Source organism: Acomys minous (genome assembly GCF_964271855.1).
Source record: "Acomys minous genome assembly, chromosome: 3".
Lineage (NCBI taxonomy): Eukaryota > Metazoa > Chordata > Mammalia > Rodentia > Muridae > Acomys > Acomys minous.
Genome location: NC_140485.1, coordinates 97,086,217 through 97,100,655, shown reverse-complemented (window position 1 = coordinate 97,100,655; position 14,439 = coordinate 97,086,217). Strand labels below are relative to the sequence as shown.

The window sequence follows — 14,439 nt, the reverse complement described above, 5'->3', positions numbered from 1 at the left end:
AGGAGCACTGCCAGCAAGCAGGCATCCCTGGAAGCTATGGCTGAGCTCCTCTCTGACTCGGCTCCTTTCCTTCCCTCTCTTCGGTATGCAGTCAAGCCATGCGGAGACGTCTATGCTGTAAACAGATCTTGTCAGCAGTAGGAAACCTGGCCATTGGTTACCGTGTACCAGAAGATACTTACCTGAGAATAGTGTTTCTAACGCAGCTCAATTGTTTCCTTCCCTACAGAAATACATCTCACACTATGACAGTGCCTATGGTCTCACGCGGCTACTCACACTTTGTTTTGGAGGATTGCCAATGTGTATTTTCAAGTTTTTTTTGTTTTTATTTTTGTTTTGTTGTTGTTGTTGTTGTTGTTTGGTTTTTGTTTTTGTTTTTCAAGTGTAGCCTTGGCTGTCCTGGACTCGCTTTGTAGACCAGGCTGGCCTCAAACTCACAGAGATCCACCTGCCTCTGCCTCCCCAGTGCTGGGATTACAGGCATGCGCCACCACCCACCCTGACTCTAGGTCAAGGTCATATTGCCATGTCTCTCTCTTCCTGATGCCATCTTCTGCCCTCTAAAGTAGGTGTTGAAGGTAGAATGTGTGTTCAACAAACTAACTGCAGCCGCCTAATGCCCAACCACCTCAGGCAACTCTCTAAAGTGGGGCGAAGCTCGTCCCAATCTCTAGTGAGAGCAGACACCGCAGGAGGCACAGTCTCCCCGCCAGCTACTTTCCCCGCCCCGCCCAGTACTGTGTTAGCAGCCTGAACCAGTGTGGTCCTGGGCATCGAGGAAACCAACGGACAACAGTCAAGGAATGTGTTATGTGGCTGGGGAGAGGGCTCCACAGTAAGAGCACTGGCTGCTCTTTAGGGGACCTGGGTTCCATTCCCAGCACCCACATGGTAGCTAACAGCATCTGCAACGCCAGTCCAGGAGATGTGAGTCCCCTCTTCAGAGCTCTCCCAACACCAGGCACCTATGTGGTACACATACAAAGAAACCACAGAACAGTCACACATTTTTTAAAAAATTTAATCTTTTTTTCTGTTTTCTTTTTTAAAGAAAAGTATTACATTTTACTTAAGAAAAAAACGAAGCACTTACAAAAAGAAAATAAAAGAAAATTCTTAAAACCTGGTAAGAGATTTCAAACGTATTGCAAGTCAGATAAGAATTCATTGTCACTCAGCATAAAACTTGGGGAAAGGGATATGCCATTTACTAAAGGATGGCCCAGACTCGTTGTCCACACACTTGTGAGGCAGCATTCCTCATCCCTGAGCCATAGGCCAGCGCGCTACCACCTCGTCTTTATTTTGGTTTCCAGGTACTTCAAAATCGTGGAATAGTCCTGGAGGGGACACGGGTCTCCCATCACCGGAACACGATGGGGCCTCATTTGTAAACAGAACATACATGATTAATGCCCCAACCCAGGGACGGTCAAATCCTAAAACAGCGAGGTCTAGACACAGCCTGCGCAGCCAAGGCAGGCCCCGCCCACCCAGACACAGCAGATGCTGCTGAGGCAGGCCCCGCCCACCTGACACAGCCTGAGCTACTGAGGCAGCGCAGAACTCTAAAACAACTTCTATAATTGAAACATGAGACCCTGGGCACTTGTCTAGCCAGTGCACTGCCCTGTGTTAAGTCGACAGCACTAGACGAAAGTCAAAGCTAGGAAAATAATAGTAATATAAAATCCTCTGACACAACACCGACAACAATATATAAAAATAACCTCTTTTTAAAGTGCCGGCAGAAGGGCCATAATGCAATGGGCTGCTGCTGTACTGCACGGAACACGCTACGGTGATGGGGAAATGGTTTCTGTTTTTTTATTAAATGCGTGGGAAATAGTAACATTTACTAGAATTCAAAACAGTGGCCCTTGAGAATAAGGAGAGGGGTGTGCCTTAGATCGGCGAAAGCTACCGAACACCACGCCTGTCAAACTGCAGGACCCCACAAGCTGTAGCACGCTCAGAGACCCACCTATCATTTTCTTTTCTTTTCTTTCTCTTTCTTTCTCTCTCTTTCTTTCTTTCTTACTTTCTTTCTTTGTGGTTTTTCCAGACAAGGTTTCTCTGTGTAGCCTTGACTATCCATCCCTACCATCTTCTTTCACGTTACATATGAAATGAACGGACTATTTTAGCAAAAACTGTTTTACAACTTTAAAACTCACACGTCTCACCGTGCATGGTGGCACATGCCTCTAGTATAAAGCTCAGGAGGCAGAACCAGTACGGTCAGTTAAGAGGCCAACCTGGGCTATTCAGTGAATTCCAGGCTAGCCTGGACTATAAAATAAGGACTCAAGAAACAAAACGAAACCAAGCCCTAAAAGCTGGAAATAATCTCATCTGCATTTCTAGACCCACAGGAGACCAAACAAATCAGTCAGGGAGGGAGCAAGATCTTGATCTAGAAACGATAGCCTATGTGTTAGCGGAATAAAAAAAAAAAAACCTGTCAGCAGTATTTTTCAGTTAAACCCTACACAGAGGGTAAAACTAGGCAAAGTCTCTTTGCATTTCCAAAGACGCTCTTTGCCATGACTGTCCTCTGTGAGCCTCTGGCCGACCGTGGGCGCGTGCTCACCTGCTTGCCTTCCCCACAGTGTTGACCTATGGGCGCACTACCCAGCGCTTTACCCACGAGCGCCTTCTGTAAGGCGGAGACCACACAACAGTCTCCTAACAAGATCCTACGGTACAAGAACCAACGGTACCTTACAGAAGACTCTGGGGATTCTAGAACACTTCAAATAATTCCAACACTTCCTGTAAACAGACACAAGTCTCAACTGCCACAGCATGTGGAGAGTCTGCCAAAGCTCTGTTCTGACTGGTGTCGCCGCCGCCGGGAGTGGAGGTGACTCGGGATTTCATCCTCGCCCAGTGTCAGTCCCTTTTGTCCTGGTGGGTCACAAGAGAATTGCTGCTACCGGCTGAGAAGGACTCAAAACCCAGCAGCACATTTGAGGGGAGCTGGTGGGAGCCCTCGGCCGTGCGCCCCACCACATCTCCAGGTGTCTCCCCTGCGGACTCCAGCGCCGGGTCGCTCATTTCAACCACCTCAAAATCCATTTCGTTCCACTTTTCTGCATCTTCCTCCTCATTCTCCTCTTCACAGTCGTTTAGTTCAGCGCTGGAAAGCAAGGCTCTCTGGTCCTCACTCTTTCTTCTTCCTCTGCGCTGGCGTTCCAGGGGTAAGGTGGCCAACTTATACATCACAGGAAATAAAACAGCAGTGAAGATGGCTGACCCCAGGCCCGTGTACAGAACTACTGGCAGATCTGGGTAGTGTCCCTGAAGAATTCCGATCACTGCAGGAATGGCCATTTCTCCCAGAGAAGCACCAATCACGAAGAACGCTGCAGCTTTTCCACTTATGCTGGTGTACTGCTCGACCCAGGAAATGCCACTGGGAAATGTGGCTGCCATTGAGGCTCCATACACGGAAGTTGCAATCCAGAGACAAAGACGGCTCTTGTCAAAAAGCACCAGAAATAAAGATGAGGTCAGACTGCCAATGTTGCTCAACACAATCATGGTTCCAGGCTGTAAGAGTGTTGCAAAGAAGATGGCCAGACCCCTGCAGGCTGCAAAGGTCCCCCAGAAGGCAGAGTTCAAGCCAGCTGCCTCGCTTTCTTCCATGCCAACATGGGTGGTGGCGAAGGAGAAAACGTAAGAGCCATAGGTCACCTCGGCTCCCACATAGAAGAAGAAGAAGAGGGAGAGGAGGCAGAGCAGGGCCCTGTGGTATTTAGCCCTTCGAGCTCCCTGCGCAGAGCCTGTGGATTTTTCTTGCTTTGAACGCTTCTTACAAAATAAACCAAATAGAAAGACAGAAATGACTAAAACGTAGGTGCCGATGGAGGCATAGGTCCACAGCAGGTTCATGTCATCGGGAACTGCGAACAGAGAGCCTGTGTCGGCTTCAGAGGATCGGTTCAGCATTGGAGGCTCAAAGTCGGACTCTGTGTGGTTCTGAGCAGCTGCTGCTGTACCCCAGGCCAATTTAGCCAGCAAGGGAGCCAGAAAGGCACCCAAGGCGAAACTGAAGTGCAAGGCCTGCATGTGGGGGGCTCCTTTGTCCCCCCAGAGGTCCAAGATGAGGACGTTCCCACCTACCAGTTAAAGAAATTATTTAAATCAACAACCATTTAGTAAGAACAGCACATTGCTATGAGAAAAAAAAGAAGGGAAGTTGGTACCACACAGAACCAATATGGAGATACAGAGACTGCATTTAGGCAGCTCCAATCCACTGTCGCCAGTAGACTGCATCACAACAGCTTTTTTTTTTTTCTTGGTTTTGTTTTTGTTTTGTTTTGTTTTTTAGACAGGGTTTCTCTTGCAGTCCTGGCTGTCTTGGAACTCTCTTTGTAGACCAGGGTGGCCTTGAACTCAGAGATCCGCCTGCCTCTGTCTCCCAAGTGCTGGGATTAGAGGCATGCACTTCCCTACCCAGCTACAGCATCTCTTCTTAACACACAGAATCTACAAGCTGGTAGGCTATTACCCAACAGAGGAAGGCACATTAGCAAGCGCGTTTCATAAAATGTGCTAACACCACACTTGGAAATACACTCATATGCCTATCTACTTACAGGGGGGGTCGAGTTTATCATCAGATAGTGGCCAAATCACTAAAGCTTTGCCTTCTGCCACCCAGTAGTCACTGTCATGAAGTCAGCCCCAGGATCTTGATGTCCATTACAGCCCCAAACACAGTGGTCAGACTCTGCACTATGCTGCTGAGGAGCCTGAGGAGACGGCCAGAAGCATCAAATCTTTGGCTCTCTTTTTAACTTTCAGATAAGCATACATTCCCACTCTATAATTTTACAGCCAAAGGAGGCATGTTGTATAAAATATTTCCAAATCTACCAGACAACATGAGAGCAGGAGGAAGGGACAGAACGCTATAGCTGGAGGTAAAAAACATCTCGTTACTTTGTGAAGAAGGTCTTCTGGAGAACAGCAACTTTTCAGAAGAGAAAAGTAAGACACGAGCGGCAAAGGCTTCTAAGCTGGAAGGTACATCTGCTCCTCAGCATCCACACTCAGTACTTGTTTTGTTCTCCCAAGTCATTATGGATGATGATGATGATTCTTCTTCTTCTTCTTCTTCTTCTTCTTCTTCTTCTTCTTCTTCTTTTCCCTCCTCCTCCTCTTCTTTTTTTTTTTTTTTGTTTTTTTTGTTTTTTTTGTTTTGTTTTGTTTTTCGAGATAGGGTTTCTCTGTGCAACAGCTCTGGCTCTCCTGAACTCACTTGGTAGTCCAGGCTGGCCTCGAACTCACAGAGACACACCTGCCTCTGCCTCCCGAGTGCTGGGATTAAAGGTGTGCACCACCACGCCCGGCTCATTATGGATTCTTATAGTAAAATGACTAGATTCTATCCAAAAAGGGAAACATGTCTGTTCTATATCTACTCATGGAAAGGGAATTTTTCTGTGTTTGGATACTCTAAAGCACCTCTCACTCATAGAGAAACACACTTTATGTTTACCTCATAGGCAAATGCTGAGAAATGGATGGCCTGATTGACAAGAAGAGTGGCCGCTAGGAAAAGATTCTGACTAGGTGTGAGGTCCCAGTCTGGCATTCCAGTGATAAGTGTAATGTCATCTGCTGTCCCAAATAGCACAGGTCACAATAAGGGATTCACTAACCTGTATCCAGAATGCCCATAGAAATGCCGAAGACGGACATCATGACTATCAGTAAGGCTGCTGTCCTGCAGAACGGCATAAGATAAAGACCCACTGTGGTGGCAGAAAGCGACATCCCTGAGGAGAAACAGTAAGAAGTCAGCTAAAACACAGCTCTACTTTGGTAACAAAATATTTACTTATTCATCAGCAATAAAATATTCTCCCTTCCACTTTATTAAAAACAGCATGCTAACAGTTCTGCCCTCTTTCCCAGGGTCAGGATCCAAGAGGATCAGTCTATGCTCAACTCTGACAAGGGCAGCAGGACACAAGTGCAGCCTGTAACACCTTCCCTACCCTGTCCCTTCATCTTCAAGGCCAAGTCCACCGAGCCAGGCCAGGTTCCAGGAACTCTTTCTGATTCCCATGGCCCCAAAAGCCCAGCCCCACCCCAGATAAGCAGAGCTTTGTGGTTAATCAGCGCTCAAGCAGCGAATGTGCCTCGAAAGGTCAGCGTTGCTCAGGGTTGCCAATACTCCCAAGGGCCAATCAAGTTTCCAGGGGGATCAATACTGACTCCCTCCAGCTGCCAGGGCAGATGCCAGCACACTGCCCATCTGAGTCATCAACAATTTTCTATATTTAGAGCCAGGCTATAAATTTGCTGACAGAAACAAAGAAGTAAAGAGCAATGTTTACTTACCCAAAAGTAAAAAATGATTTATACAGCCAAAAAGAATTCCTCCAATCATAGAGCCACACAAATACCCTGAGGCTCGGCCCACAAAAATCAGAGACAGGCTGCTGATGTTTCGGTTCACATTCCTTGCCAAGTCTGGAAAGGTAGGTCCCAGTATGGCAACGCTCAGCCCCTACAGTTAAAAAGGAGAGAGGTTTTTACTCATTGCTGGAATGCTGCCCAAGAGAACAAATCCACAGGTGGAAGATGACAATCTCCCATAAGGGACTGAGGACTACATCAAGTCAAACCTAAGAAAACATATACAGAGCTGGGCAGTGGTGGCCCACGCCTGTAGTCCTAGCACTTGGGAGGCAGAGGCAGGTGGATCTCTGTGAGTTCAAGGCCGGCCTGGTCTACAAAGCAAGTCCAGGACAGCCAGGGCTACACAGAGAAACCCTGTCTTGAAACACACACACACACACACACACACACACACACACACACACGAAAATATACATTATTAGCAATAGAGCCATAGACTTCCCAGTGGCCTTTTAGTTACAAGCCTTAATATTTTTTTCTTTTTTAAAAGTTTCTTCTTTGTTTTGGAAACTCAAACTTGCTATGTAGCACAGGGTGGCCTCTAACTCATAATTGTCTGGTCTTCGCCTTCCAAATGTTGGTACTACCCATACATTCCAACACACACAATTTGCAATGCAATTTTTTCCTTTTGTTTCAACTGTTTAGTATTGAACAATACCTTAAAAGAGCATTCCATATTAACAGTTAATCTATACCAGACTAGGGGCTAGGGAGATGGTTCTGTCAGTGCCTGCACAAACACGAGGATCTGGGTTTGGAGCCCTAGCACTCACATAAAAAGGACAGTGTCTTGGTTAAGGTTTCTACTGCTGCAGTGAAACACCGTGACCAAAGAGCAAGTTAGGGAGGAAAGGGTTTATTTGTAGTCCATCACTGAAGGAAGTTGGGGAAAGACAGGCATCTGGAGGCAGGAGCTGATGCAGAGGCCATGGAGGGGTGCTGCTCACTGGCTTGCTCCCCATGGCTTGCTCAGCCTGCTTTCTTATAGAACCCAGGACCACCAGCCCACCGCTGGCTCCACCCACCATGGGCTGGGCCCTCCCCTGTCAATCACTAAGTAAGAAAATGCCCTATAGCTAGATCTTATGGAGGTATTTTCTCAGTTGAGGTTCCCTCCTCTGAGATGATTTTAGCATCTCTCAAGCTGACATAAAACTAGCCAGGACAAGCGACCCCGAACATATCACTGTTAAGACACAACCTTTCCTGTCTTGTTCATCCCCAGGAGCACACATTAACATCAACCTCACAATATAAAACATTTACAAACTTCAAAGGCTCCACAGTCTTTACGTATTCAAATATTTTAAAATTCAGTCTCTTTAAAAAAAATCCAAAGTCTCTTTTAAAACCTAAAACCCCTTTAAAAATTCAGTCTCTCAACTGTGGATACCTGTAAAACACACAAAAAAAACTACTTTTTTTTTTTTAAACACCAGCAGGGAAGAACCAGGGCACAGTCACGATCTGAAAAAGCAAAACCAAACTCCAAAAGGGTAAATAATTCAGTGTGCAACTGTCTGTGTTTCACTCACAATCTTCTGAGCTCCTCCAAAGGGCTAGGGTCATTTCTCTGGCTCTACCCTCTGCAGTACACAGACTGTCTTCTAGGCTCAGGATAGCGCCACTTAAACTTGCTCATCTGGATGGCCATCCCATGACATTCCCAAAATGCTGGGCTCTTCTGCAGCAACTGAGCTGCACTTTCACTAATAGCTTCTCCTGGGCTCTCTTCACAAACAATGGAGGCCTGGCTTAACGCAGAGCTAGCCTCGGCTGCTCTCCATGACCCCTTCATGCCTTCAAATACAGTACCACCTGGTGACTCTTAGTAATAATACCAAGGTCGGCTGCCAACATGAGGGAAAACCTTGGCCAATTCTGGACCACAGCTTCTGTGTGCTGACCCTGAGGAAACACTTTGCAGAAAACTTCACCTCAATGATGCTGGTCTCTTAAATCTTTTTTTTTTTTTTTTTTTTTTTTTTGGTTTTTCGAGACAGGGTCTCTCTGTGTAGCCTTGGCTGTCCTGGACTTGCTTTGTAGACCAGGCTGGCCTCGAACTCACAGTGATCCACCTGCCTCTGCCTCCCGAGTGCTGGGACTAAAGGCATGCACCACCACCCCCAGCCGGTCTCTTAATCTTAATGTATCTATTACTCCAGCAAGGCAAAGGTTTCACCTTAGTAGTTCTGGTATCTTGGTATTTTTGTTTTGTTTTGTTTTGTAAGCTATACCCAATTTAATTTCATAATCAGTCAACTATCAATCGCAACCCATCCACCCCTCTCCGTAGGCTGCCCTAGAGCTCTGTTGGGGCCCTGGGGTGGAGCATTTTAAGCAGGTCAGGCCACCCTACTGTGGTGGCAACAAAGTAATCATTTGCACCTGGGCTGCCTCTGCGAAGCCAAAAGGCTGGGGCGGACAGGGCTGTGGGAAGACCGGGCAGATTTAGAGCAGGAATTGCCCCGACAGGGGCATTTTGCATAAAGGAGGGCCTCTCTCCATGGAGAGAGGCTGGGAGGGGCTGGACCACACGCTGAGGACTTCTATGGGTCTCCTCCCGTATCAGTAAGGCTCCTTGCTCAGGAAATGAGAACATGGTGAAGGCAGCTCCGGGCCTGTCCATGGGGACCACGTGTCCGGCGCGCACCCCCCCCCCATGGTGAGAAAGGTAATGTGGGAGAAGTCCTTCACAAAGCCGGCTCCCTGCTCTCCACTCTCCCCATAGTCCACTAGCCAGGGCCGACGCTGCCCCCTTCATCTCTTGGGTGAAGGAATCCACAAACCACTCGTTCCCCATGAAGTTGCTGGCCACAGCCACATCGCAAGCTGCGCAGTTTCAGGTCCTGGGAGCTGAATTCATGCTTTGGTAGAGGACAGCCGTACGTTAAGTTCACCATGATGCTGCACATGTTGCAGCGGGGCCGCTCCACGGGGATGTGGAGGGCCTCCTGAACATACGGGCTGTTGAGGTAGGTGAAAGGGGCTGTGGTGTTGGTGCAGGGAGGAGCCATTTATACTTTGTCCCCAGAACGCAGCAGTATCTGATGGAATTTTCGCTTGAGTGGCAGGCGAGTGAAGAGGTTGCCAAAATCCTGGACCACAAATGTGTCCTCATCCCTATCACTGCCAGGCACCCCACCAGCACATGGGGCGTAGAGACTGTATATGTTGAGACCAGAACTGCCCACAATTCGAGACACTTCCAGGAGATGGTTTATGCATTCTGGGTCTTTGCTGTCATGGAAGTTACACTTGTTTTGAGAGCAGCAGTGGGTCTGGAGCAAAGTCCAAAGCCTGTTCCCCAGAAGACCATGGTACTAGGCAAAATAGACCAGCGAGTTGTCATTGTGCTCAGAGGAGGCCACTGCCCACAGCCAGCCCCTGAAGGTTCATGCTGGGGTCCTGCATGACCAGTACAGCCAAGGTGGGGATGTAGATGCCAGCACACATCTTTTCTGTCAGGAAAAGTTTCTCGTCCTTGTACTCCGGAAAGCGGCGGAAGAAATCTTTAAGCACCTCGTAATTGTTCTGAGCTGCCTCTGTGCCATCCATCACATACATCTTGTCACCAGAGTAGGAGAAGCCCACCCCGGCTGGGGACTCAATTACACAGCACGTTGGCAATCGGGTTCCAAGAGCAGGGGCTGTATTCCAGAGTGACACATTCTCCCTGGACCAGAGAGGGGCCATGCTCTGTAAGAAACCCATCTAGGGAGCTGCAGCCAGGACCCCCCATCGAGCCAAGCACTACCGGGCTGTTCTTTGGGTTTTTCTGTGACTCCACAGACCTCTTCTTCCTTCCGTCCTTGCTCTCTCTCCAGGAGGCGACTGTGGAACGCTCTGGTATCTTGTTAATCACAGCCAACTCTTCAGCAAACTAGAAGCATGGATTCTTATCTCCAACGGCCTGGGAGAGTCTTCGCTTTCCCTCTGAAGCTCCTCAAGCCAGGCTTGCATTGTCTGCCCTGCTCTCACTGCAGTGGGTGCTTTGTCTGCATACACACCTGCACACCAGAAGAGGGCATCAGATTCCATTATAGACAGTTGTAAGCTGCCATGTGGGTGCTGGGAACTGAAGGCAGGATCCCTCTGCAAGAACAGCCAGTGCTCTTAGTCACTGAGCCATGTCTCCAGCCCCGGCTCTCAACATTTTTTTTTTTTTTTTTTTGAGACAAGGTCTCTCTGTGTTAGCCTTAGCTGTCCTGGAGTCACTTTGCAGACCAGGCTGGCCTCGAACTCACAGCGATCCGCCTGCCTCTGCCTCCTGAGTGCTGGAAATATGGCTCAGAGGTTAAGAGCACTGGTTGCTATTCCAAAGGTCCTAAGTTCAATTCCCAGCAACCACATGGTGGCTCACAACCATCTATCCTGAGATCTGGTGCCCTCTTCTGACATGCAGGTCAACATTCTTATCTGGCAAGCTCCTGCAAGAGCAGCCAGGGAGCTCTCAAATGACTTTCCTAACCCAAAGTTCCTAAGTCCTCCCACAATCTTCCCAAACAACACGGTCAGGGCTGTCACAGCAATACCCCACTATCCTGGTACCAACTTGTCTTAGTTGGAGTTTCCATTGCTACAGTGAAACACCTGACCAAAAAGCAAGCTAGGGGAGGGAAGGCTTTATTTGGCTTACACTGCCACATTGTAGTCCATCATCACTGAAGGAAGATGGGACAGGAACTCAAACAAGGCAGGAAGCTAAAGGCAGGAGCTGATTCAGAGGCCATGGAGGGGTGCTGCTGACTTCACGGCTTGCTCAGCCTGCTTTCTTACAGAACCCAGGACCACCAGCCCTGGGATGGAGCCACCCACAATGCACTGGGCCTTCCCACATTAATTGCTAATCAAGAAAATGCCTTATAGCTGGATCTTGTGGAGACGTTTTCTCAACTGAGGTTCCCTCCTTCCAGATTAACTCAAGCATGCCTAGGATCCCAGCACTTAAGAACCAGGAAACAGATTGCTGGGGCTCACGGGCCAGTTACTGGCTGAAATGCTGAGCTTCTGGCTCACTGAGAGACCCCATCAAAGACTAAGGTGGAAAGCAACTGAGCAAAACAGCTTTGGCCTCTACACACACCGTCTGCCTAAAATTAAAAAAAAATGTAAAAAAACTATCTTCAAAACATATACTTACAATTTCAAAAATTCCATATGCATAAATAATATAGAAATTAGTAAAAATTTAAATTTCCAAGTACCAAATTCTGATCATTTTTACATTTAGATGCCAATATTTCTAGCACAGATGGAGTTGTTCCTTTAATTGTATATGCATAGATCCATATCTAATGCTGACAATAAACCATTTGAACGTACCTATAGCTATAGCTTTCCTCAAATTCCAAAACTATCAGGAAAAAACTGGACTGTAATTCTTTCTTAGCTAATCAACTATAACACGGACAGAATGATCTTTAACAATAAGACGTTACACAACGTACTAGCAAGAACTAAGGCCCTCCATTTCATGTGAAATTCCTAAAAATCTTAAGAGGAAAATGTTTCTAAGTCATTTGAATTTTGAGAACCACTGAGTGTGGCCGGCCTGAGGATCCAGCTCAGTGAAAGCCTTCGGGCAATCCCAGCATGTGGTTAAAAAACAAACAAAAATAAAAATAAACCAATCGTGCTCCAAACCAAGAGTACGTTCCCTGCCCAAGCAGCAACAACCATCAAAATAGTTTTAAGACACTGAGACTTTGAGAGAAGTGACTCTCATCAAATGTTCAGCCCTCATAACACTTGAGTCAAAAACTGGCAAGTTTGGCCAGCGGTTCGCAGCTTTAATCCCAGCACTCAAGAGGCAGAGGCAGGCGAATGGATCTCTATGGAATTCGAGGCCAGCAGGGCCTGCAATCCAAGCACTCCGGGTGGCAGAGGCAGGAGTTCGAGGCCAGCGTGGTCTGCAAAGTGAGTCCAGAGCAGCCCAAGGCTACAGAGAAGCCCTGACTAGAAAACAACCAAAAAGAAAGAAAGAAAAAGGAGGGAGCGGGTAAGAGAACCGACAAGAGAAGAGGAGAAGAGAAGGAAAAAGAAATTGGGGCCATCCTGATCTACACAATGAGTTCCAGGCTAGCCAAGGGCTACATAATGAGACCCTGTCTTCAATCATCATTATTATCATGTGTAGGGAGCCAGAGGTGGGCCAGTGGGTCAGCGGCTAATATGGTCTACCCAGAGAAGTTCCACGTCAGCAGTAGGAGTTACACAGGGAAACATGTCTTTAATCCCAGCACTTGGGAGGCAGAGGCAGGAGCATCGCTGCGAGTTTGAGGCCAGCCTGGTCTACAAAGTGAGTCCAGGATAATCAAGGCTACACAGAGGAACCCTGTCTCGAAAAAACCAAAAAAACAAACAAAAAAAAGCTGTTTCTGTCCTTGCATTTGAGTGAGGATTTGAAGGCTTGATTTAAACAGGACTGCAAGCAGGGTAAGAAACATGTCCTTGATGCTATCATTTAACCGGAAAAGCCACTTTCTTCTCTGGGCCTATTTTTTCCATCTGCAAAATAAAGCAGTTGTCTGGGTTTAGTCAGGCCCCTAGTTGGAGGCAATCCCCCAAAGCAGTTTTTGGGATCAGTTTGGAACTTCAGTGAGTGGTTGAAGGGGAGGAGGAAAAGGCCCAGGATCCCGGTTACACACACACACACACACACACACACACACACACACACACACACACACACTCACACACTCGCCCCCCAGGAAACTTGATTTGCTCATGTTGAAAACCATATTATACACGATTAGCTATGCCCATTTTTCCAGATGACAAAACTGAGACCCAAGCGGGTTATCCAATACACCAAGGGTCACACATTGCGCAGGGCACTAAGGGGACCACGTTCCCTGCAGGATGCCTGCTCTCACCAGCCCCAGGAAGGCGGCACACAGCACCACGGTGGTGAACCAGCGCAGCACGCTCTGGGCACGGCTTTCCAGCCGGGAGGCCACAGCTTCGGACTCATTCTCTGTACCCGGCTCGGCTGAGAGCAGCCGCTGCCCTCCGGGCCCCCGGAACTCCAGCTCCAACTCCAGCGTGGCAGCTCCACAGCGCTCTACCCGCCGCGCTCCGTGCACCTGAGCCTCAGGCGTGCAGGGCGCTGCCCGGCCCCGCCCTCGAGTCCCCGGCGCCAACCTCGCCGGGACCAGGCAGAGCGAGCCTGACCCCCGGCACGAAGCCTTCCCACTGCGCAGGTGCGGAGCCGGGGCCTGGGCCCCGCCCTCCGGATCGCAGAGCGCCTGCGCGGACCACGTTACGGAAAGGAGCCCTCTCGTTGTCCTTCCAACCGGAAGTTGATGTGGTTGCCTTGGGGATCGGACTTCCTACAGTCACAACTAGCTGAGCTGACTCCTGGCCCCGTGCTAGGTCAAAGATGTAGGAGCTGCAACCCTGTCATAAGACAGGGTTCTGAAAGTAAGCAAACTTTTGAAATCATTAGTATAGGTATGTTAGTATATATAATTTTTTAAGGAAACATCAGTTGAGGCACCTTGCCAGAGGCGTGTTTTTGCGGTTAAATCACCCAGGCTGCCTGTTTCGTCTTCAGGGTTGTCCTACTTTTTGTAAATAACACCAACAGGCCAGAAGAGGGCATTAGTTCTCCAAGCTGTATAAAACAATGTCAAGTTGTAAGAACCAGGTAGCTCTTAAGATTCACTTGCTATATGGTCAGATCTAATCTTTATAAGTTTGGTTGGTAGCCATATTTTTTTATTTCCTGTGGAAACATAAGCATACCGACGATCCCATCTCAAAACTATTGTAGGTTTCCATTTTATACTCTACAGATCCTTGTAGAATATTGCTTGTCCCAGCTCCTCAGTTTTTTTCTTTTTAATCACCCAATGTCTCTCTGTAGCTGACATCCCTTCATCATTAACATGAAGAAAATTTAGAGTTAACAAAGTATTATTTAATCGGTCCCTGGGTGTCTTTACCCTTCCCTTTTGTTTAATAAGCATTTCTTTTAAGGTACAATTA

At 47.9% G+C, this 14,439-nt stretch overlaps 1 protein-coding gene and 1 pseudogene across 3 annotated transcripts; both read right to left on the bottom strand.

The window, feature by feature from the left end:
- Positions 1–1,449: 1,449 nt before the first annotated feature.
- On the bottom strand, positions 1,450–13,657 carry LOC311594905 (sodium-dependent glucose transporter 1C-like). 2 transcript variants are annotated; one of them, XM_084777114.1, is made up of 4 exons: positions 13,326–13,657; positions 6,364–6,532; positions 5,679–5,795; positions 1,450–4,127 (listed from the first exon to the last, which is right to left on the bottom strand). In XM_084777114.1, the coding sequence occupies exons 2-4, from the start codon at positions 6,410–6,412 to the stop codon at positions 2,899–2,901; spliced, it is 1,395 nt and encodes a 464-aa protein (XP_084633240.1). In that variant the 5' UTR covers positions 6,413–6,532; positions 13,326–13,657; the 3' UTR covers positions 1,450–2,898. The 2 variants fall into 2 exon arrangements, with proteins under 2 accessions (XP_084633240.1, XP_084633239.1); XM_084777113.1 differs by lacking the exon at positions 13,326–13,657 and adding an exon at positions 7,983–8,370.
- Positions 8,487–10,390, bottom strand: LOC311594908 (lysosomal protective protein-like; annotated as a pseudogene). The gene has a single exon. The product of its transcript is annotated as a lysosomal protective protein-like (transcript).
- Positions 13,658–14,439: the final 782 nt, after the last annotated feature.

Coding starts and splice junctions, on each gene's coding strand:
- LOC311594905 (XM_084777114.1), bottom strand. CDS start 6,412: ATGATTGGAGGAATTCTTTTTGGCTGTATAAATCATTTTTTACTTTTG. Junction 5,796..6,363: donor AAATCATTTTTTACTTTTGG/GTAAGTAAACAT, acceptor GTTTCTCCTCAG/GGATGTCGCTTTCTGCCACC. Junction 4,128..5,678: donor TATGGGCATTCTGGATACAG/GTTAGTGAATCC, acceptor TTTAACTGGTAG/GTGGGAACGTCCTCATCTTG.